This window comes from Caloenas nicobarica, chromosome 18, assembly GCF_036013445.1.
Source record: "Caloenas nicobarica isolate bCalNic1 chromosome 18, bCalNic1.hap1, whole genome shotgun sequence".
Classification (NCBI taxonomy): Eukaryota; Metazoa; Chordata; class Aves; order Columbiformes; family Columbidae; genus Caloenas; species Caloenas nicobarica.
Window position 1 is genome coordinate 11,570,994 of NC_088262.1, and position 24,530 is coordinate 11,595,523.

The 24,530-nt window shown below is 45.1% G+C and overlaps 1 protein-coding gene across 1 annotated transcript; it reads left to right on the top strand.

The window, feature by feature from the left end:
* The first annotated feature begins 6,485 nt into the window (after positions 1-6,485).
* Positions 6,486-24,348, top strand: LOC135995928 (myosin heavy chain, skeletal muscle, adult). Its single transcript, XM_065647569.1, has 38 exons — positions 6,486-6,707; positions 6,796-6,939; positions 7,033-7,189; positions 8,906-8,933; positions 9,031-9,145; positions 9,231-9,323; positions 9,454-9,517; positions 9,609-9,707; positions 9,809-9,912; positions 9,993-10,131; positions 10,579-10,697; positions 11,208-11,357; positions 12,148-12,318; positions 12,966-13,272; positions 13,372-13,442; positions 15,014-15,101; positions 15,196-15,313; positions 15,641-15,764; positions 16,406-16,542; positions 16,645-16,900; positions 17,894-18,136; positions 18,343-18,519; positions 18,604-18,749; positions 18,838-18,928; positions 19,016-19,405; positions 19,557-19,683; positions 19,862-19,980; positions 20,414-20,610; positions 20,909-21,092; positions 21,178-21,343; positions 21,516-21,640; positions 21,803-22,111; positions 22,213-22,416; positions 22,684-22,809; positions 22,895-23,065; positions 23,152-23,256; positions 23,400-23,495; positions 24,103-24,348. Exons 1-38 carry the CDS (start codon positions 6,501-6,503, stop codon positions 24,256-24,258), a joined length of 5,823 nt encoding a protein of 1,940 aa, XP_065503641.1. The 5' UTR covers positions 6,486-6,500; the 3' UTR covers positions 24,259-24,348.
* The last annotated feature ends 182 nt before the right edge of the window (positions 24,349-24,530 follow it).

Sequence of the window (24,530 nt, forward strand, 5' to 3'; positions counted from 1 at the left end):
TGGTAGACACAGCAATGGAATGCAAGGTCATTGATAATGATGCATCCCGCGAGATGTGCAAGCAGGAGGTGAACTGATAATTGACCAACTAAAGTATTCCATCCCATTCACGTCATACCTCATATAAAAGTGGGGGATCACAAGGATCTCATCCCTGTTTCCTTATGGCTGATATTGGGAGAGGACCCTGCGAGTTGTCCCTGTGAACCAAGGCCTAGTGACAGACTGAATCCAGTTCTGGTTGGCTGCAGAGTCCAGTCCAGGACTTCAGGTGCCAGCCCTACATCTGCCGGAGAAGTTGCCGGGACTTTCAAGTTTGGTTTTGTATATTTTGTATTATTTTCTCTATTTTTTTATTAGTAGTATTAGTAAAATATTTTTAGTTTTTCCAACTCTCTTCTCTCTGTCCTTCTTTCCCTCCCAATTGTCTGTCTTCAGTGTGAAGGGGGAGAGAGAGGGGCTGAAGGAGGAAAGAGGGGAAGAGGGGTTTGACAATACATCTGCCACGGTTTTATTGTCACCTCGCAATCAAACCACAACACCAGTCTAGCCTACTGGTTTTCCATTCAATGTGCAGAAAAAGCAACAAGGAAGCTGGGCAGACAAATTGCAGCTTGAGTCTGGGTCTGAGCAGAGCTCCACATGAACTGACGGTGACCACTTGAGAGGTGGGGTAAAAAGCCATCAGATTCAGTCTCAATCATGGCCTATTGGGGCAGTGCTCAAAGGGCTGGAGCTCCCTGTCACAGCCACGGCTTCTGAATTCCCAGTGAGCACTGCACCAACCCCCCGTGTGTAACACCTCTTGGGAACAAGCTGGTCTGGGGAGTTGAGGACAGGTAGTTTGTATCCTTCCAAAGGGAGTATTCCATTGAAGTCAAGTCAGCCTTACAGGTGAATCAACACAGAAACCTTTGAAAGGGTAGATGAACATGTGGACAGGGAGATCCAGTTGGTCTGGGATTTCCAAGTCAACTGGCATTTCAAAACCTTTCAGCCAGGTATCTCTACAAAGGCTTTTATAGAAGTGATGAAGTCATGCACTAAAAAGGAAGCTTCTCAGATAAACAATTCTCAAAGTCACAGCATGAAGGAAAAAAGTTATTTGTGCTAGGGCCTGTGTTGTTCAAGTCATTGATAAAGCAAGCTGAAGAGACGTGGAACAGGAGGGAACACAATCTTTCCCAACAAAATAATGCTATTCCAGGCAGTAAGGACAATGACTGGTGCCTAAGAAGTGCAGAAGGCTTTCACGACACTGAGTAAGGAGTGTCACTAAATAGCATAAAAAAATCACTACAGTTAAAACCACAGAACTATATGCATGGGGAAATATAATGCAGTGTCACATATAAAAAGATGTACTCTGAGTTGACAATTACCTGCTAGGAGCAAGGTCTTCCAGATGTGCTGCATGTGTGAAAATACCCACTCATTTCTCAGCATTCATAGCAAAAGAGAAAATAAAAAGAGACAAACTGAATATGCAAGGAATTATGAATCCAAAGGTAAGAAAGTGGATCCGATGCATGGGTGGCCTTCCTTAGCAGGACCAATTAAACAAACCCAGAGATTTAAGATAGGAGAGATAGCAGGAGTATAAAATCAGCGCATGGGGAAGAGGCTTGAGCACCCTGACACTAAGGCTGCTGGCTATCCTGTGCCACATGTGCTTTGTTTCCAACCCATTTCCTTTCCTGTTCTTTCCCAAGAGGCCTGTTCCTCTCCTCATGTGCCCTGTAGCAGGAGCCCTCCAGTAGCTTTGATGTGTGAGGGAAAGGGCACTTGGAAGGCCATCTTCTCAGCCAGCACCCACTGCCCAGCAGCAGTTGTTTCATCAGAGACTTTAGTTGAGAACTTAAGAGGCATCTGAGTAGCTGTGCAAGGAAGGAAGGAAGGAAGGAAGGAAGGAATTGTGGATGCTTTGGTGACACACTGACATCTCTCCTCTGCTATAGCTCCTACCTCAGCAACCAATTCTGCCTTGCTACACATTAGCCTGAAGCTGCATCTTCCGTGTCACACGATCCACCAGTGATTCACAGAGTGTGCTGATCCCTACAGGCATGCTCTGCTAATCCAGAGAGCATGGCTGATAATAACACCAGCATGCTGCAAATCCCACAGGGATGGCTTTTTCTATGTCATGTTTGCTTGCTTTCAATAACCTTCCTGGCTGTTACCGGAATGAGAGCAACCACCTTTCAAGGTATGTTTTGCTCCACCACATCAAAAAAACCCCACGCATCCGTAACTGTTTATGTTAGCTTCCACTGTGTGTACCTGGGGACTAAGGTATGAATGCAGAGCTATTAACAGACAGTGGCCAACTTCCCTGCTGAGCACAGAAATTCCAAATAGAGTTCCATTGCCACTGCAGTTTCTTCTTCAAGAAGTAACCGGTGCATACATTTATGCTGCTAGCATTCAACCAGAGAAACGTGCTGTCAAGGGACAACCTCTGCCACCACTTTCTAGCTCCACGCAGGGTTAGGTGGGACAGAAATTATTTTCATCCTTGGAATAATTCATATTGTTTAAATAGAGTAATAAGGAAGACCCTGGGAACTACCAACCGGTCAGCCCCATGTCGGTGACTGCTAAGATCCAGGACCTTCCTGGAACTATGGCAAAGTCCATGGAACATAGGGAGGTGATCAGTGACAGCCCACATGGCTTCACCAAGAGCAAATTGTACCTGACTAATGCAGTGGCCCTGTACAATGGAGTGACTGCATCAGTGTACAAGAGAAGAGCAACTGATGCCATCTACCTGGACTTCTGTAAGGCCTTTGATATGGGGCTCCACAAGATTCTTGCCACTAAATTGACAAGTTACGGTTTTAATGGATGGACTATTAGATGGAAAAGGGATTGGCTGGATGGTCACATCCAAATGGAAATCAGTGGTGTCCCTCAAGGATTGGAATCAATACGGTTTGATATCTTCATTAACAACACGCACAGTAGGACTGACTGCACACTCAGCAAGAGTGCGGATGATACCAAGTTGAGTGATGCCATCGATACAGCAGTGCGATGGATGCCATCCGGAGGGAACTTGATGGACTTGAAGAGCAGATCCATGTGAACCTGATGAAGTTCTAGAAGGCCAAGTGCAAGGTCCTGTACCTGGGTCAGGCAATCCCCACTATCAGTATATACCAAGGGGATGACTGGATTGAGAGCAGCCCTGCAGAGAGAGGTGATTCTCCCCTTCTGCTCTGCTCTCATGAGACCCCTGCCTGGAGTACTGTAGCCAGCTCCAGGGCCCCCAGTACAAGAAAGACACGGACCTGCCAGAGGAGGTGCAGAGGAGGTTCACAAAAATCATCCGAGGACTGAAACACCTGTGCTATGAAGAAAGGCTGAGAGAGCTGGGCCTGTTCAGCCTGGAGATGAGAAGGCTTTGAGGAGACCACATTGCGGGTGTTCAGTATATTAAGGATGCTCCTAAGAAAGATGGAGAAAGACTTTCCCAAGGCCTGTAGCAACAGCACAAGAGGCAAAGGTTTCAAACTGAAGAGGGTAGATTCTGCTTGGATGTAAGGGAGACATTTTTTAAGACAGGGCTGGTGAGGCAGTGGGACTGACTGGCTCCAGAATTTGGAAATGTCCCGTCATTGGAAGTCATTCAAGTTCAGGTTGGGTGGGACTTTGAGCAAGCTGATCTAGTCAAAGATACCCCTGCCCACAGCAGGGGTATTGCACTAGGTGGTCTTTTTATGGTGCCTTCCATCTCAAGCCCTTCTATGATTCTATCCTCTAACTTCTGCCTGTCCATGGGAGTCAGAGATTGCCCAGAGAGGCAGGACTTCAGATGCTCCCCTGTGTTCACCTTTTCCCACTGGTTGCTTCTGGGCCCCACCTTCCATCAGCCTCCCCATGCCCTGTGGATGGAACCCAGCGGGGAGCTCCGGCTTTGTACTGCAGAAAAGTGGGTGCTGTAGTGCCAGAGCCCTCCTTGCAACAAGCTCTTCATGCACAGGCCAGTGCTTTGGCACTGGATATTACCTTGGATCACAGGCATCTATTTTCTGACCTTGCCCCTGCATTATTCACCCAGCTTTATCCACTGAGCTCTTTTAATAACCGAGAGCCAATGACCAGGAGAAGGGCGTGTTTAGATCTGACAGTGTTTAAAGCAGCTCAAGTGACAGTGCCCTTTTCCTAGAACTAGATCAGTCACTCCCCAGGACTTCCAGAAAATGTCCTCTTTCTCAGAGCTCCAGCACTGCACAGGACTGCTTGCCACCTCTAATGCTCTGGTACAGGCAGCACTGTGTTAATAGCTCTTCTTGCTGGAACTGTGTGAATGTGTAAGCGTGCAAGATAATCGCGATGGGATGGGAGTGCTGTACTGAATATGTATCAGAGTGCAGAGGCTCTTGGATAGTATGCTGTCTGTGTAGGGTCTTGTGTTTGAGTGGAAGGACTTTTTTTTTTTTTTTGAGCTCTAGTTAGTAAAGGGCTCCAGGGACCTCCCCTGCTACCTGACGTGGTCAAGTACATTGCTCAAGATACGTTGACAATGGATACAGGCATATTTGAGACACAGACTTAAGCTGTTTAAGGCATGTTAACACTTTTTGTTTGTGTGAAGGAAAACAGGAAGTGTCATTGTTTTTTTATTGAGTATGCATTTATTTGAGGTAGAAAGTATTTTGTTGTCTAGGTTACATTTTCATGTTTGTCTCTCTTAACCCTTAGAGTGTCTTTAATAAAGGTTGGGCAACAGAAGTAACTTAGAGTTGTCCCTATTAATAAAAGTGCTATTCATTAAATGTAACACATTTCTTCTAGATCAGATCTGTAACAAAAGCACTGAATCTTTTAAAACCATAAATGTTTTGGAAAAAAGTGGTAAATTTTCTTTTTTCAGGTATGAGGTTCCATGAGAAATTTGTTTGTTTAAGACTTTTCTCTAATATCAGTTATGACTGACCACAGCAACAGTGAACATTCCCCTGGTACGCACATTTTGAATTTTTTTAAGTTCTGCAAACTGCCACTTTCAGATTTGCTTGCCCAGATATTTCTTTCTTTTATAACTAAAGAGTCACCTATCACACTCCAAGCAGGAATTGAATGTCCAAGCTTGAACTTACATTCTGTTTTGCTGTATCGTGGATTCCCTCTGAATCTAGCAAAGTCTCGGCCCATAATATGTATCTGGTTTTCCCCTTTTCAATATAACATGTGAATTACAGAATAACATTTAGTTATGATATATCTTTTGTAGAATTGTCTTTTTTGATGCTGTAAAAGGTAGTCTCCAAATTCACAGGACCTTGTGCACAAGGTACATTGTATGATTTCCATGTTACGTCTGGAATAGTTGCAGTACAGAAAGACCAAAGAGTGTCTCCTGGGCCAAAGATCAAGTTATCTGTAGGGACAGTAAAGCAACCTGTAAATTCTACATTGAAGATCTTTAAGTGCCCTGACTGGTCAAGATTCCCTCTTTAATGGCCCTGTCAGACTATTTATAGGAAATGTATCCACAGGAATGGTAAGATGTAAAACATTTCTAAATATATCTAGTCAAATCAAATGACAATTATGCCATTAGCTAAGTTTGCCCGACAATGTTTTGCCAAAGATGGTTTCCCAAAATATGTTTTGACTGAAGGAAAAGGAAACATCGAGAGCATCTGCATACCAGACTCTATAAAAGTCTCTTTGGAGTGCTGTGCCCAGTCCTGCAGAAAATTTCAAGGTAAGTGTATGGCTCCTGTGAACTTCTGGGCAAAGCATGTACATTTTTATTCTATTGAACTTCCTATAAGTCTTGGATATCCATTTCTATCAGGGAACTGTCTCTATTGCTAGAGTTTTTATTTTAGATTTGAAGGCAGTATTTTTTCTTTCAGTTTATATATTTATTCTGGATATATGTGCAATAGAAAATGAGTTGCTATGTTTTCAAACAGCAGTGACTTTCAGCCTCTGCCACCAGAATTAGTACCAAAATGTACCAGCTTTTAAGGAACAGGAAGAAATCCAACAGTCCAAGATTTCTAGAAAACAGAACAGGCAATAGTGGCATTTATATCTGTCATAATGGAAGATTGATTATCCATAGCAAACAACTTTTCCAATGAAAAGCCACTGTTTGCTATCCAACAATTAAGTGTCTCAGAGACTGTCAGGTAGCATTTAAAAAAATTAAAGACTTTTTTAATATGAAGTCTCTGCTATGGCAACATCCAAATTAACTAGAGTCCATGAAGTTGAAGTAATACTGTACTACAATATTCCAACACTTGTTACATAGCTAGATGTCTAAGGATTAATTTCGGAAAAGTATGCAACTATATTCAGTCAAGACTGGGAAGTTTAAATTCAACTTTTGACTTGTTTATACCTACCTGGATATCTGAAGAGATCAAACTGCTACATATTTTACTCTTCCACATAAAGCTGATCAGTCACAGAGTCAACATATCTTCTTTCCTACAGAGTACTCTGCTGACTGTGCCTCTTCTATAAGTGCAACCATGACCTCTCCGGATGCTGAGATGGCTGCCTTTGGGGAGGCAGCTCCTTACCTCCGAAAGTCAGAAAAGGAGAGAATCGAGGCCCAGAACAAGCCTTTTGATGCCAAGTCATCTGTCTTTGTGGTGCATCCCAAGGAATCCTTTGTGAAAGGGACAATCCAGAGTAGGGAATCAGGGAAAGTCACTGTCAAGACTGAAGGTGGAGAGGTGGGTGAAATGCAGGGTTTACAAGCAGCATTGAATTCCCACTCTGACATCTGAGCTGACACGGATGTACCTTTCTTTCCTCTGACAGACCCTGACTGTGAAGGAAGATCAAATCTTCTCCATGAACCCTCCCAAGTATGATAAAATCGAGGACATGGCCATGATGACCCACCTCCACGAACCCGCTGTGCTGTACAACCTCAAAGAGCGTTATGCAGCCTGGATGATCTACGTAAGTACCAGCAGCAGTCTTCCTTTGGGGACCTGGGAAGAACTGCTCTGCCAGGCTAAGGGGAAGGCAACGTGCTGTCTCCCTTCCTCGCAGACCTACTCGGGTCTCTTCTGCGTCACCGTCAACCCCTACAAGTGGCTGCCAGTGTACAACCCGGAGGTGGTGTTGGCCTACCGAGGCAAGAAGCGCCAGGAGGCCCCTCCACACATCTTCTCCATCTCTGACAACGCCTATCAGTTCATGCTGACTGGTGAGACAACAGCACCACCTTTATGGAGATATAACTTCCTTTTTTTTAATATTTGTGTATGTAGAGATGTAAACCTCAGCGTGAGCCTTTATTTATCCTAACAGTTGCTGAAAGTATGCATGAGACGTGGTTCTGTCCTAATGATTTTTAAAACTAACTGATAGCATGCTGACCACAGCACTGAAAATTTAAAGTGAAAAAAAATTAATAGGATTAATTTAGTCAGGTAAAACAAAAATGTTCCCTACCTATTATTGAGATCTGATTTACTCAAAATGTGACAGAAAATATTACTAGATCTCCAGATAATTTAGTTGATCTCTCCCTAAAATCTACTGTAGGTTAATTTCTAACTGGTTTTGCTTCATGAAGACATTCTTTGAAAAAGCAAGTTATCTGACATCACATGTTATTTCGATATTTACAACATCTTGGAATAGGACAAGGGCGAGTATCCCAACAAAGATGCACTCTCTGGAAGTAATGCTAAATGCCTCCATTTCAAATTAGCTGTTATTTACTATTCCTGTGTTATGGTTTTCCTTCTTAGGCATGAAAATTTCTTGACTAGAAAGGACTAGAATTCCATTCACCAAAACTGCAATATGCAGAAGGGAATAAATGATTTAATGATCATATCTCTACAGTTGTTTCATGATTCCACATTACTGAGCCTCACAGAATAAAAATGTTGACTGTTAAAAAAAGCCCCTGAATGTTGAATTAAAAAACCACAATAATTCAATTTTTTTCTCCTTTTCTACTTTCACTGAAGCAGGTTCATGAATGTCAAGTAGTTTAGCATTTTTTTCATATTTTCTATCTTCTTTCTTCCTTCTCTAAGGTAGTTTCTTTAAAAAAGGACTTGTAAAGAAAGAAATAAAGAAAAATAAGCAGAAACACACTGAAATAAAAACCCAACCAACCAAACAAAAAAACCAAGAACAAAACCAACAAAATCCCCACATTCTTTCTCACCTCAAAAATAATTCAGACCTCCGCATTCACTTGTGAAAAGCAAAAATAAGAAAAGGAGGAAAAAACCCCTTGTTCGAACATTTCTCATATAGATTAAATCTCTACACTTCTACAAATGAGTTAGGTAAGGGGGAAATCAGAATTCTTTTGACCAATAAAATCAGTGGTTACAACCCCTTGCAACTTAGAGATAAGACCTAATCAATTGGACTTCTCAAAGAGTGTTTTGTTAAAGGGAAATCGGTATAAACTCTTCTCAGGTTCTTAAATTTTTGAGTATGCATGGATATAAAGCATTTAGTTGTACTTGCTGAGAAGTTAAAAAGGCACACAATAAATTCGATATTAATGTCTCTAGATTCTTCAGGGAGATCTTTCATACCAAAATCTTCAAACATCTATAATGGACTTCTCTGAGGAAGTTAGTTCTCCAGACTTCTTGAACTCACTTGAAAGTAACAGGCATCCTTGCATCACTATTCATTTCATACACAGATTTATACTAGAAATATGTCAAACTAAGAAGAAATGTCCAATTTCAAAGACTGAAAAGGCAGTTTAAATTAACACCTTAGAGGTGAAAAACAAAATTGCAGAAATCTAAACTTTGAAAACTCCAGCCCTCTCAATACAATACATAGGCTCACTAAAAGCACGGCTTGTATTTATCAGATACACTGTGTTCTATATTATTCAAGAATACTACTAACAGCATCTTTGTATCTGACTCCTACACAGATCGCGAGAACCAGTCGATCCTGATCACGTACGTACACTCCCTGCTGGGTCACTGCGGGGCTGTCCAGTGCCAGGGGATCTCCTGCCTGACCACACACTCTCTGCTTCTCTCTTTGCTCTGACAGCGGAGAATCCGGTGCAGGGAAGACTGTGAACACAAAGCGTGTCATCCAGTATTTTGCAACAATTGCAGCCAGTGGGGAGAAGAAGAAGGAGGAGCAGCAGGCAGGCAAAATGCAGGTGAGTCAGGGAGAACAGACTAAATGCTTGACATATAATTACCATGTCAACTAAACATTGTAATTGAGTGATAACCATCCTGCAGGGAACGCTTGAGGATCAAATCATCAGCGCCAACCCCCTGCTGGAGGCCTTTGGAAACGCCAAGACCGTGAGAAACGACAACTCCTCACGCTTTGTGAGTTGTTGCTTTGGACAAAATCTCTCCCTCTCATTCCAAGACAAGTGATGGCCCTAGCAGTATGCCATGTAAAGGAGACATCAGAAGAACCCATCCAGGCTGAAATGCTGCTTCTTCTCCTTAACAGGGCAAATTCATCAGAATCCACTTTGGAGCCACAGGCAAACTGGCTTCTGCTGACATTGAAACTTGTAAGAGACTCTCCTGGCCTCATCCCATTCCTTCCCAAATTCCCACCTTCATGGGCATTCCTGTGCCTGACTCTTCTGCCTTCCTTGCCAGATCTGCTGGAGAAGTCCAGAGTCACTTTCCAGCTCCCGGCAGAAAGAAGCTACCACATCTTCTATCAGATCATGTCCAACAAGAAGCCGGAGCTAATTGGTAGGAAGGATCATTATGACTTTTTGAGGGTGATCACTGAGCAACAGTTCACCCTATTACCTGCTTGGCAAAACCTGTGTCTTGCGTCTTCCTGCTTTCAGACATGCTCCTCATTACCACCAACCCTTTTGATTTCCACTATGTAAGTCAAGGTGAGGTCACTGTTCCCAGCATTGATGACCAGGAGGAACTGATGGCTACAGATGTAAGTGCTCGAAAGAAATATTTTTACTGAGACTGTTAAGGATTTTAGGCAATGTTCTTACTTCATTGTTTTGACTGCAGAGTGCCATTGACATCCTGGGCTTCACTGCTGATGAAAAGACTGCCATCTACAAGCTGACAGGGGCTGTCATGCACTACGGGAATCTGAAGTTCAAGCAGAAACAACGAGAGGAGCAGGCAGAGCCTGATGGCACAGAAGGTACCAGCAGACTGAGCAATGGACTTGTTCAAAGAACTTCTATTCTGGCAGAGATGATATGTGAACCTCCAAAGAGAGGTCTTTGTTGGCCTGAGTTGCAACACAGAATGCTGAGGACGAGCACCTTTGTTCACCATCTGTCTAACTGCAGAGGTGCTTCCCTGCTCGTGAGAAATACCATAATTTTATCCAATGAATACTCTCCAAACACACACAGCCTGAAAGGGGGAGCTTCAGCACAGGATCTCTCCGCAAAACCTCCAAACACCTGCTTTCCAAGAAGGCCTTCATTAGCTTCCTGATTGGCTTTGCTTCCCAGACATTCTGTTTGAGACCAGACCAGTGCTTTTCCATTTCTAGAACATGAATGGAAGAGTTGTCCACACTGATCAAATTCGAGAAATTATCCGAAAATAAGTGTGTTTATCTCTCTCCTCCCCTCTCTAGTTGCTGACAAGGCTGCCTACCTGATGGGCCTAAACTCAGCTGAACTGCTCAAAGCCCTGTGTTATCCCCGAGTCAAAGTTGGGAATGAATATGTGACCAAAGGTCAAACTGTGTCACAGGTAAAACTTGGATGTTGAAAATTAATAGCTTGAAAATGTACTTGCGCATTCTTCTTTGACTCCAGGATGTAACTGCAGTCTGGTCCCATCATCTTGACACCCATCCTGGAGATAGTTTTAAGCATTGATAAGATCCCCTCTCAGCCATCTTTTCTCCAGACCGAACAGACACAGCTCTTTCAGCTTTTCCTCCTAAGAAAGATGTTCCAGTTCCCTGGCCGTCTTTGTAGCCCTCCACTGGACTGTCTTGTTGTACCTCAGATGTGGCTTCATGAGGGCAGAGTAGAGGGAGAGGATAACCTCCCTCAACCTGCTCTCCACACTGTTCCTAACGAACCCCAGGATGCCATTTGCTTTCACGGCCACAGAGCAAATTGCTGGCTCATGGTTAAAATATTGCCCACTAGGACTTCGAGGTCCTTCTCTGCAAAGCCACTTTTCCAACAGGTCTGCTTGAGCATTCTTCTTTGACCCCAGGATGTAACTGCAGTCCTTTCTTTTCTGCTTTAGGTGAACAATGCAGTAGGTGCCCTGGCAAAAGCTGTCTATGAGAAGATGTTCTTGTGGATGGTTGTTCGCATCAACCAACAGCTGGATACCAAGCAACCCAGACAGTACTTCATTGGTGTCCTGGACATTGCTGGCTTTGAGATCTTTGATGTAAGGAACAAGGATTTGGCACCATAGTCAAGGGAGGGCCAGGGAGGGGTCATGAGGATTACAAAACACACTTCTTTTTAAGAAGATTCAGAATTTTATCCTCCTCATCTGCAGATTTCTAGAACCTCTCCCTCTTCTCTGTCACAGTAGTGCCTTCAAATGGCTTTAATAACCCACACCTTGATTCTAACATTGACAACAGGTAGAAGAAAGCTCTGCTTTCTGACAAATGGTCTCAAAGGTCCCCGAGCTTGTCAATGTCTTATGCTTTGCAAACAAGGGGACAGCTCCAGGACTAAGGCTGACAGAGACCTAGGCCAAAGGTGTGGATGCTCTTGGAAGAGCCAAGGGTAGTGCTATGGGAAAGGTCACGGCGTGTTTCCTGTGTTGTGACTGGAGTCACGACGTTAGGACTTCAGTGGCAGAGCAGAGAAATCCCTGGACTGTTGATCTGAGGGACATTCTCAGGTGGGTCACTGAGAAGGTTTCCACTCTCCAGGAGGTCAGAGAGCTGAGACACTTACACAATGCTGCAGCTAGGGTTACTGAAGGATCTGCTTTTGAGTAGCACAGGGGAAAAAGAAGTGTTACATTAGCTTGATTTCAAAAGTAATAATAATAAAACCCTTTGCGGACAGCAAATTTTCGAAGAGAAGTCCTGCTAAGGACACTGTTACAGTACGGTTAGGAGTGTTGTTTCAGCTGGGGAAGTTCAACCAGCACTAGGAGAATGCTAGCAAAACCCTGTGGTGTTTGCCACACCTTGACAAGCTCTCCTTGCTTTGGGCAGTTCAACAGCTTTGAGCAGCTGTGCATCAACTTCACCAATGAGAAACTGCAGCAGTTCTTCAACCACCACATGTTCGTGCTGGAGCAGGAGGAGTACAAGAAAGAGGGAATTGAATGGGAGTTCATTGACTTTGGGATGGACCTGGCTGCCTGCATTGAACTCATTGAGAAGGTACCTTTTCTTTACAAGCGTACCATGTATTTTGGAGTTTGGCTATGTTTCTGAGCCAGATTCAGCTCAGAAAGAGCTCACAGTCAGACAGTCAGTGTAAATTAAACAAAACATTTTGCACTGAAATTTGTTCTAGTCTGGCAAAGAGAAATTAGGAAATGCAAATCTGTGTCATCAACCCTTCATCACCTGCTCTTCAAGCGCGGAACACATAGCCTGCATGCGCACTGACAGACTTCTTTAAAACAAACTCGAGTCAGTCTCCTTTCCTTTTTCCTCTGAAGTTACAAATCAGAACTCCACACACAAATTTGGGAAATAAATATCATCTCATCTGATTTCCCAAAAGAACCACGCCCCCTATAGCAATTTTCCCAATGATTTTTTCAGTTTATAACTTCTTCTTCCAATTCTACTGCCAATTCTAGCCTGAATCAGGCAGACGTTCTTAAAGATCCATGACAAGAGGCTGCAGGAAGGTAAGAGAAGGCAGAAATAAGCTCCCTAGCTGAGGACAACTCCTGACAAACTCAGGTTCCTTATGCAGGCTGAGATGCTACCAGCAGCACACTGCTACCTTTGATGTTCATAGCACATGCTTCACATCATTAACATCTTTCTCTACCACTTCTTGTGGTACCTTCCAGCCCATGGGCATCTTCTCCATCCTGGAAGAGGAGTGCATGTTCCCCAAGGCAACTGACACCTCTTTCAAGAACAAGCTCTATGACCAGCATCTGGGCAAGTCCAACAACTTCCAGAAGCCCAAACCTGCCAAAGGCAAGGCTGAGGCTCACTTCTCCCTGGTGCACTATGCTGGCACGGTGGACTACAACATCTCTGGCTGGCTGGAGAAAAACAAGGACCCCCTGAATGAAACTGTCATTGGGTTGTACCAGAAATCATCTGTGAAGACACTGGCCTTACTCTTTGCTGCCTATGGTGGGGAAGCAGGTAGGCTCTGTAAAATCCCTTTCCGTGTGTTTGTATGGTACAAAATGGAATCTCCAAGACAATGTTAGAGGCATCTGGTCATTTTCTTCAATTTTGCAGAGGCTGGTGGTGGCAAGAAGGGTGGCAAGAAGAAGGGTTCATCTTTCCAGACTGTCTCAGCTCTCTTCCGGGTAAGGGCAGAATTCATCATCTCTTTGACGATGAAAGCATTATTTTTTCAATCTGAGAGGTCTGTTTCAGTTTTGGTCATAGGTCTTGTTATCCTTGAAAATCTTTGCCACTTTTGGAAGCTACAGGATTTGTCGCTCAGAACACCACAAAATCTCTACCTCAATGTGTTTTCATTTCAGGAGACAGAATGATACTTTCAGCTTCCTGGAACTCTCTAGGCAATTGTCTTAGATATTTTTTTTCTAATTAACTATTAATATTGCATCCTTATATTTTGTCTGGTTTCTTGCACTTGCCTTAATTCAATATTACCTTCTCTGAATACTCTACAGAAATCTCCAAAGGGTGAAGTTCAGCCATTTAGACTGGGACTGAATAACAAATCAGCTGAACTTCCTTAAAATCTTCTCTGGAGACTTCAGAGCAATTTCCCAATACCTGTTTTACGTATCTATGAAGATCTTCAGTATTGGCACAGTGTAGAATACTAAATAATAAGTCAAACAAAAAAAATTGCCTTAAGACTCTAAGATTGTAAGGCAATGATTTCATTTCAATGGGGAAAGAGATTGAATATTAAATTGGGTCAAGTTAATGAATTCTAAGGTCCGTTTTCAGTTATGCTTTCATTTGGCTGAGGTCGACATATTTACATAGATAGAGTTACTACTAAAAAGTCCATTTGCATGGTCTGTTCAAATATTCCATCCATTTAAAAAGAATTTAGCTGCCAAAGCAGATGCTAGTCATGCTTAACCAAGAGTACATGTCATCCACGTAAAACATCCAACTAAATAGCATGAGAAATACCACCTTGAAGGAAAGCTGAGAGATGGAAGCTCTGTATTTGTATAAGGACATAAAGGAAAACTAATACTAACCACAGTATAAAAAAGATATAAAGATACTGGAGAGTGTCCAGAAGAGGGACGTGAAGTTAGTGAAGGATTTGGAGGAGAAACCATATGAGGAGTGGCTGAAGTCACTCAGTTTGTTCAGCCTGGAGAAGAGGAGACTGAGGACAGAGCTCATGGGTCTGCAGCTTCCTCAGCAGGGGAGCAGGAGGGGCAGGGCTGAGCTCTTCTCTCTGGTGACAGTGACAGAACTCCAGGGAATGGCAGGAAGATGTGCCAGGGGAGGGTCAGTTGGACATGAGGAAAAGGTTCGTCACCCAGAGGGTGCTGGACACTGGAACAGGCTCCCCAGGGAGGTGTCACAGCTCCAAGCCTGACAGTGTTTGAGACTGGACAATGTCCTCAGACACATGGTGTGACCTGTGGTGTTGTCCTGTGCAGGGACAGGAGTTGGACTTGATAATCCTGGTGGGTCCCTTCCAACTCAGGATATTCTGTGACTCTATGAACCATTATTCTATGAAAGATTTTAAAAAAAAGAAAATAAAAGAAAAAAATACCTGGGAGCCTTCAGTTTCCAAGTTTCCCTTTGGGGACTCTGCAAGATGTTTTAGGGAAGGAAGGTCTGCATCCTGAAACATTGAGTTTGATACATCCACTATTAAGCTTCCAGTGCTTATGCTTAATAACATAAACTTCATTTCATGATCACACAGGAGAATTTAAACAAGCTGATGGCTAACCTAAGAAGCACTCACCCCCATTTTGTACGATGCATCATCCCAAATGAAACAAAAACACCAGGTAAGCAGATTCAATAGAAGGAAAAAAAAGGTCACAGAAGCTCTTCTGGTGAGTATCAAACAATGGAGGAATCACTAATGGTGGTATTTGTTAGGTGCCATGGAGCATGAGCTGGTGCTGCATCAGCTGCGGTGCAATGGCGTGCTGGAAGGAATCCGAATTTGCAGGAAAGGATTCCCCAGCAGAGTCCTGTATGCTGACTTCAAGCAAAGGTAAAAGTGCTCCACCTTTCTCCCCATTCAGACCAAGCTGAAGAGCCTGGATATCATAATACTCTTGAAACACTATACTTTAAATTGGTACTGAACAGTAATATATAAATGTTTTGTCATCAATTCATGATGATATGACATTGCTGAGATCAGGATTCTCTTGCACTCAGAGTTAATAACAAAAACACTCTCCTTATCCTGTTCTGAAAGTATGAACTCTCAAGGAATGAGACTGGTTCGGTGAAACAATTTGAGAAGGTTGTGGTGTTTGATTACAGTGGCGGTTGTGGTGGTGGGGATTTCTTCAAGTTCTGTTTTCTTCTGCAGATACAGAGTGCTTAATGCAAGTGCTATCCCAGAAGGACAGTTCATGGACAGCAAGAAGGCTTCAGAAATGCTCCTTGGGTCCATTGATGTGGACCACACTCAATACAGATTTGGTCACACCAAGGTAGAAACAAGACCTGTGTTAAAAGTTTCTCTGGGAGCAGAAAGGGTGGGCTGTTCTATCCTTACCTGTGGAGAGAGCACAGCACAGCTGGCAGAGTAGGAGCGCCAGTCAGCAAGTGCTCAGCCCCACAGTACCCAAACAAGGAAAGCGGGGAAGATCCTGGAATGGTAGTCAGGTTCAACCAAGAGTCCAAACCATCAGGCTAGCTTGTGACAATAAGATAGATCTGATGTGAAGCCATAAACCATTGTTTTCTGAGATTGCTCAGGTCATATATAGGTAGGCTAATAAGGCCCAGGCTCTATTCATTAACTCCTGGGCAGATCCACAGCAATGAGATTGATCTAACATCAAGTCAGGAAGTAAGTCTGCAGGTCACGGTAGAGCTCACTGGGGTCCATGAGCAGGTGTAAGTGTGGCTAAGGCTGTGGCTTAACTGGAAACCATAACTCATAGCACATAGCTCAGACAAGGGACTGAATGCTTAGGGCTGAGCTTATAGGAAGCCTGTAGGCACTTGGGAAGAGGGCTTGGGAGGGGGGCCAAGATGAGGCTGGTAACGACCTTTAAGGTCTGCTTCAGGATCCTGAAAGACTTTGTGACACCTAAAAATGACATGATGCAACATTTCGTTCCTCAAGGTGTTCTTCAAAGCTGGACTGCTGGGACTCCTGGAGGAGATGAGAGATGACAAGCTGGCAGAAATCATCACTCGCACACAAGCCAGGTGCAGGGGCTTCCTGATGAGAGTGGAGTATCGGAAAATGGTGGAGAGGAGGTAGACGTTTCTCATATTTAGTTTCTTCTCATGGTACTTGACTGGTGAAGCTTAAATTCATCACACCGAAGTGGTACAATAGCCATATGAATTTCATTTCAGGGAATCCATCTTCTGTATCCAGTACAACGTTAGGTCCTTCATGAATGTGAAGCACTGGCCCTGGATGAAGTTGTTCTTCAAGATCAAGCCCTTGCTGAAGAGCGCAGAATCGGAGAAGGAGATGGCCAACATGAAGGAAGAATTTGAGAAAACCAAGGAAGAACTTGCGAAGTCTGAAGCAAAGAGGAAGGAGCTGGAGGAGAAAATGGTAGCCCTGCTGCAGGAGAAAAATGACCTGCAGCTCCAAGTGCAGGCGGTGAGTATCACGGGTCTTTTGTCCCTGGGTAAGTAATGTTATACAGCCAGAACGCTTCTTACCCTGAGCAGGGACTCACAGGAGGCTGTCAAATGTGTAGTAGAAAAGGCTCTAAATCACACACTCTAACACTGCGTAAACCGGCACTGGCAGGGGCATGGTGAGTCTCGTGGCAGCCCCACATGAGACCCGGCATTCCTGCTGCCTGAGGAAAGAGCCACGTAACACTGGGCAACAAGTAATCCACAGCAGAGAGCTCTGAACTGGAAGGGAAGTATCTCCACCTACTCAACTTCCATTGCCGTGTATCTGTCTAACAGAGTCAAGGCAAAGCTCAGAAGGATACACTATTTACAGCTACACTAGGAAAGCCATGATTGCTTTCAGAAACATGGATACTTCCCAATCAAACTCAATTAGGAAAAGGCAGTTCTTCACACCAAATGAAGTGATCAACTAAATAGTGCTGTAAATGCTCAGCCTTGGCTGGAAAGAAGGCACAGATAGGCTGATAGCAAAGGCAAGAACACTGCTCATCTTGCAGCAATTTTAACGCATGTAGAAAGGTGATAAATTTCTTTCGCAACTAAATTATTCTCAAAAGATGGAAAAGTCTTAATTTTGCAAATATTATAAAGTTTTCAATGAGACAAATAAAAAGATACTAAGTACTTTTCCTGTCAGGAAAAAAGACTCCAAGTCTTTACTCCTGCTGGAACTAGTAATTGAAGTGACCACTGTTGTGTTGTGCTAGTGGGTGCATGAGATATTCTCATAGCTAAGCTCTCTGTGAGACTTTTCTAAGAGACACAAAAAATTTGGAATCAGTGTTGACAACAGATAAACATGTTTCCTAATAGACACATGGAGAGATCTTCCAGTTTCTGGAGTGGAAGACCACGTTCAGCCCTGTATTAACGCATGCCTACTCAGGGATAAAAAAGACAGAGCAGAGAAACATTACAACCCATAAAATCGGTGTCTCTCCCTCAGGAAGCAGATAGTTTGGCTGATGCTGAGGAAAGATGTGACCAGCTCATCAAAACCAAAATCCAGCTGGAAGCCAAAATTAAGGAGGTGACTGAAAGGGCTGAGGATGAGGAAGAAATTAATGCTGAGCTGACAGCCAAGAAGAGGAAACTGGAGGATGAATGTTCAGAGCTGAAGAAGGACATCGATGACCTCGAGTTAACTTTGGCCAAAGTGGAGAAGGAAAAGCATGCCACTGAAAACAAGGTACACGCACATAAAGTGTAAAAATATTTGCTTCTTGGAGAAAAAGAGACTGCTACCATAGGATGAGTTGGATTTGGAACATGTGAGCTGGGCCTCATTTGAGCAATTAAATGAATAATGACCTAGATAAGCACAACAAAAAGAAAGTTTTATTCAACTGCTAAACATGTTTTCCACTGAATTCTGAAAAGTACTTACATTTATAGGTGAAAAACCTGACAGAGGAGATGGCAGCCCTGGATGAGACCATCGCCAAGCTGACAAAAGAGAAGAAAGCCCTCCAAGAGGCGCATCAGCAGACACTGGATGACCTGCAGGTAGAAGAGGACAAAGTCAATACCCTGACCAAAGCCAAGACAAAGCTGGAGCAACAAGTGGACGATGTGAGCACACAGCCATCCAGCAAGAACAAGATTGGTATGGAGTTAGACCTGATTGGTCACGTACTGATGGTCTTGTTATTTTAGCTGGAAGGGTCCCTGGAGCAAGAGAAGAAACTGCGCATGGACCTTGAGAGAGCTAAGAGGAAACTTGAAGGAGACCTGAAGCTGTCCCATGACAGCATAATGGACTTGGAAAATGATAAGCAGCAGCTGGATGAGAAACTGAAGAAGTAAGCATGGCTGTGGGGCATTTGAGTGCTGCGGTAGTTGCACTTGTCTTTTTTTCCTGACCTCTAACATGGTTTGATTTGCCAACAGGAAAGACTTTGAAATCAGCCAGATCCAGAGCAAAATCGAGGATGAGCAAGCCCTGGGCATGCAATTACAGAAGAAGATCAAGGAGCTTCAGGCAAGTCTCTGTTCCTTCCCCTCTCTCTCCCAGTCTCAGGTCAGGTAGGAGGAGGCCCAGGTGTGAAGGCTCCCTAATGTTCCACAGGCCCGTATTGAGGAACTGGAGGAGGAAATTGAGGCCGAGCGAACCTCTCGGGCAAAAGCCGAGAAGCATCGGGCTGACCTCTCCAGGGAGCTAGAGGAGATCAGCGAGCGCCTGGAAGAAGCAGGAGGGGCTACGGCAGCTCAGATTGAGATGAACAAGAAGCGTGAGGCAGAATTTCAGAAGATGCGTCGTGACCTGGAAGAGGCCACGCTGCAGCACGAAGCCACAGCTGCCACCCTGCGCAAGAAGCACGCGGACAGCACAGCTGAGCTTGGGGAGCAGATCGACAACCTGCAGCGAGTGAAGCAGAAGCTGGAGAAGGAGAAGAGCGAGCTGAAGATGGAGATTGACGACTTGGCCAGTAACATGGAGTCTGTCTCCAAGGCCAAGGTATGGAACTGAAAGAGAAAATGCCCACCGGGCCAAGGTCTGGCCCATAGCCTACATCTACCAGCCACATTCTCTTTAAAAAGAGCCCTGCTATGAGAATAACGAGAGTGCAGGTGTTGATCTCCTTTTTTTCCTTGTGTTTTATACCTAGGCAAATCTGGAGAAGATGTGCCGCACTCTGGAAGACCAGCTGAGTGAGATTAAAACAAAGGAGGAGCAGAATCAGCGAATGATCAATGACCTCAATACTCAAAGAGCTCGTCTGCAGACAGAATCAGGTGAGATATACTCATTCCTGAGGTAGAATGGGACAACCTGCACTCAATGAGGATACCACAGGGTGAAGAGTGACAACTGGTAAAACCTCTCCAGGCACTCCTGATCAAATGGGTTTACAGCCAGAAATTGTCATAGTCTTACTAGTCTAGTTACCTTTCTTCAATTTCCCCTTCCCAGGTGAATATTCACGCCAGGTGGAAGAAAAGGATGCTCTGATTTCTCAGCTGTCCAGGGGCAAGCAAGGCTTTACCCAACAGATTGAGGAACTCAAGAGACATTTAGAAGAAGAAATAAAGGTCTGGAAGTACCCTGCTGTACACAGTCTACATCACCCCTAAAAGTATCTGGAGAATCCTGTCTGATCCAGACTGGTTCATTATTCTTTATGCAAACACATGTAGTACTGGAGGGAATTCCCGTAACATACATACCCCATCTCATAGGTCAGAGAGGAAGGGCAGTGTCATGATTTTGATGACGGAAGAAATCGTCCACAAGTCTTTTGTGAGAATCAGGCGATACACCGGCTACAGACACATATGTAGAAACACTTAAACAAACAGTAGACGACTGTTCCCAGAGCCCCTGTCACCAAGACATCTGATCCTCTAGAACACATGGATGATGGCTTCAGCAGCTCTCAGCTTTGCATTTGCCTAACTTGAGTTTCATTTGTGATTTTTGGACAGTTTCACTGTATTCAGGTTACCAATACCATTGTCCCCACAGGCCAAGAACGCCCTGGCCCATGCCCTGCAGTCTGCTCGCCACGACTGTGACTTGCTCCGGGAACAATACGAGGAGGAGCAGGAAACCAAGGGGGAGCTGCAGCGTGCGCTGTCCAAGGCCAACAGTGAAGTGGCCCAGTGGAGAACCAAATACGAGACTGACGCTATTCAGCGCACGGAGGAGCTGGAGGAGGCCAAGTATGTGGGAAGTGGGATGTTGAATGGCTGGAGAAGACTGAGGCTGTCAAGGGAAATTGGAGTCTCTGAGTTTGGGTTAGGACAGGGGTGGGACCACGGCAGGAATAGACCACCTTTTCTGTGAAGGGGAGAGAGGTAGGAAGAGGAAGAGCATGCTGTGGAAAAAGGGAAGATTGGAAACACAGATGCAGCCCTTGAGCTAGAACGGCTAGGACAGGCCAGATACTCAGAAGGTGTCAGGACATAGACGTGGTAGACCCTTAAGCTCTAACCTGGAGCTGTGCTGATCTCCTGCCAGGAAGAAGCTGGCACAGCGTCTGCAGGAGGCAGAGGAACATGTTGAAGCTGTGAATGCCAAATGTGCCTCCCTGGAAAAGACAAAGCAGAGGCTGCAGAATGAAGTGGAGGACCTGATGATTGACGTGGAGCGATCAAATGCTGCCTGCGCAGCTCTGGATAAGAAGCAGAAGAACTTTGACAAGGTCTTTTGGGCTCCAGACGTGGGCTTCCTGGGCAGAGCACACCTCCTCATGGCCCAATCCAAACTCACACCTGGTTTCTCTTCAGATCCTGGCAGAATGGAAACAGAAGTACGAGGAGACGCAGGCTGAGCTGGAAGCCTCCCAGAAGGAGTCTCGCTCTCTCAGCACGGAGCTCTTTAAGATGAAGAATGCGTATGAGGAGTCCTTGGACCACCTGGAAACGCTGAAGCGGGAGAACAAGAACTTGCAGCGTAAGTTCCTGGCCCTCTACTCCTGGCAGGGCTTTCTCCCTGTCCAGCGCTCCACACCGCTCCACATGGGTCTGTGCCTGCAGGTGGGCAAGGATGTCTGTCACCTTGGTGTGACAGGGCCCTTCCCATTGTGCTCTGTGCCTGACCGTGCCATTGGTCTTGGTTCCCACAGAGGAGATTTCCGACCTCACGGAGCAGATTGCAGAGGGAGGAAAGGCGATTCATGAGCTGGAGAAAGTCAAGAAGCAGGTTGAGCAGGAGAAATCTGAAATCCAGGCTGCTCTGGAGGAAGCTGAGGTACACAGAGTGCTGAGAAATAGTGTCCAGATGGAAACTATGGGTGTAGTTACCTGCAAAGCTGGCATGAAATCAAACCTAGATTTCACAAAGTACTGCTTAAGTAATTACTTAGGAAGCAAGCAATGGTTTAAATCAGTGTTCCCCCTGTACTTTGTCCAGGCCTCCCTGGAACATGAAGAGGGGAAGATCCTGCGCCTCCAGCTTGAGCTCAACCAGGTGAAGTCGGAGATTGACAGGAAGATAGCAGAGAAAGATGAGGAGATTGACCAGATGAAGAGAAACCACCTCAGAATTGTGGAGTCCATGCAGAGCACCCTGGACGCTGAGATCAGGAGCAGGAATGAAGCCCTGAGGCTGAAGAAGAAGATGGAGGGAGACCTGAATGAAATGGAGATCCAGCTGAGCCATGCCAACCGCGTGGCTGCAGAGGCACAAAAGAACCTGAGAAACACACAGGGAGTGCTCAAGGTTTGTTCCGCAAAGCTACTGAAAGATAGAAGACATCCCTGAACAGTTTTGGCACCCAAGCACACACTGGCACCTTGCAATTTCTCTTGTCTCTTTCTCAGGATACCCAGATACACTTGGACGATGCTCTCAGGACACAGGAGGACCTGAAGGAGCAGGTGGCCATTGTGGAGCGCAGAGCAAACCTGTTGCAGGCTGAAATTGAGGAGCTACGGGCAGCCCTGGAGCAGACGGAGCGTTCGAGGAAACTGGCTGAGCAGGAGCTTCTGGATGCCACTGAACGTGTGCAGCTCCTCCATACCCAGGTCTGCCACTCGACTGGAAATTAATCTGAGATAAGAGATAACAAAGAGTGAGATTGCTATGCACCTTTTAAGTGATTACTTTGTAAACACTTGAGAAGACAAGCCATGATATGGCCAGTCTAGCCAGTCACCCATGTCTGCTTTGCCGCTGTGTCTCTGTAGAGGACTCTTGCATTAATGACTTTCATAAACAATGCACACACTTTTAGCTCTTCATATGGAGGCATTAGGTCTAACAGTAAAAATCACATCTTTCCTGTTATACAGAATACCAGCTTAATCAGTACCAAGAAGAAGCTGGAAACAGACATTACCCAAATTCAGAGTGAAATGGAGGATACAATCCAGGAAGCCCGCAATGCTGAAGAGAAGGCCAAGAAGGCCATCACAGATGTGAGTCAAGGGCTCCTTTCATTGCTGATGCTGGATGTATTCTCCTTCAAGTCTGTAAATGGACTTGGCCCTTTGGTCTCATCAGGCAGCCATGATGGCAGAAGAGCTGAAGAAGGAGCAGGACACCAGTGCCCACCTGGAGAGGATGAAGAAGAACCTGGACCAGACAGTGAAGGACCTGCAGCACCGTCTGGACGAGGCTGAGCAGTTGGCCCTGAAGGGAGGCAAGAAGCAAATCCAGAAGCTGGAGGCCAGAGTGCGTAGGGCTGCTATTTGTACATGAGTGAACATGTCACACAAGCAGCCATCAGGGAAGCTCCAGAGATGGGCTTGTCCTTGCAGGTGCGGGAGCTGGAAGGGGAGGTTGATGCTGAGCAGAAGCGCAGTGCTGAAGCCGTGAAGGGTGTGCGCAAGTACGAGAGGAGGGTGAAGGAGCTGACCTACCAGGTAAGGCAGGAGGTCTTCTTGGGCTGACACAGCCTTCTCTGTGCAAGCCAAATTTTGCACATGCCATTTCCAAGGGGAATTGTTAACCTCATATGGTGGTAAGCAAATAATTCATTCTCTCTCATTTTTGTCATCTGCCTTAGTCTGAGGAAGACCGTAAGAATATCCTGAGGCTTCAGGATCTGGTGGACAAGTTGCAAATGAAGGTGAAATCCTACAAGAGACAAGCTGAGGAGGCTGTAAGTGTTGCTTGGAGAATGGGTAAGACCCACCTTCCACCATGGCAGCTCACTCATTGAGATGAGTATGAATACCAGGAAAGCTGCACGAGAGAAATCCTCAAGACACAACAGTCTTGGTCATGCCATTTCACTATGGTGTCATGAGGCCTTGCTGAGTTCTGGGCTCCCTGTGGTCAGGGATGAGGTGGGGGAAGTTCTGCAGCCTGTTTTATACAAGAGGTCAGATTAAACAAACCCAGGGGCCACATCCACTGACTGAGAAATTCGTGCATCTCTGCTGCTGATCAATGGCAGAAGGCTTCAGGGTGTTTCTTAACCTCACACTGATAGTTGGGCATCAAATAGTGGCAGAATAAGTACAAATTGACACACTCGAGTGATGAATTAGCTCCTCAGAAATGACACAGTACTGGTGAAGCTTGTCCCAGGGGGTTCCTGAGTAAGGGAGGATGAGGAGGTCTGTGTGAGGCTTATGTGTAAGCAGCGGTAGGAGAAGAATGGAGCTTTGGGCCTTCCCCTTGAGAAGTCCCAAAGACACACAAGGCCGAGCTGCAGCAGGACTGAAAGCCCTGCTCCTCACCACCGACTCCTTCTCCCCACACAGGAGGAACTGTCCAATGTCAGCCTCTCCAAGTTCCGCAAGATCCAGCACGAGCTCGAGGAAGCCGAGGAGCGGGCTGACATTGCAGAGTCGCAGGTGAACAAGCTCCGAGTGAAGAGCCGGGAGTTTCATGGCAAGAAGATAGAAGAGGAAGAGTGAGGATATCATGAGGCAGCCAAGTGACCCGAAGGATGCACAAAATGTGGACCTCTTTGTCACTTTCTTCTGTGATTAGTCATTGTAGTCCTGTCAATGTCTAGAAAATAAAGACCATAGATTCCCTTGCATAGGCACCCTGAGCACCTCTTTGTATTTGTTTTTATGTTACTGTTTAGGTCTCTATCATCATGAGCTTTTGGGCATGGCTTTGGTTTACTACCTTTTTCTTCCTCTGTCATGGTACAGCTGTTTGTCACCTAATTCCTAAAAAC

Excerpts from the sequence above, each read along its gene's own strand:
- LOC135995928 (XM_065647569.1), top strand. The coding sequence starts at position 6,501 with ATGACCTCTCCGGATGCTGAGATGGCTGCCTTTGGGGAGGCAGCTCCT. Across the intron at positions 11,358-12,147 it reads CTGGCTTTGAGATCTTTGAT|TTCAACAGCTTTGAGCAGCT; the intron begins GTAAGGAACAAG and ends TGCTTTGGGCAG. Across the intron at positions 19,684-19,861 it reads TCGTCTGCAGACAGAATCAG|GTGAATATTCACGCCAGGTG; the intron begins GTGAGATATACT and ends TCCCCTTCCCAG.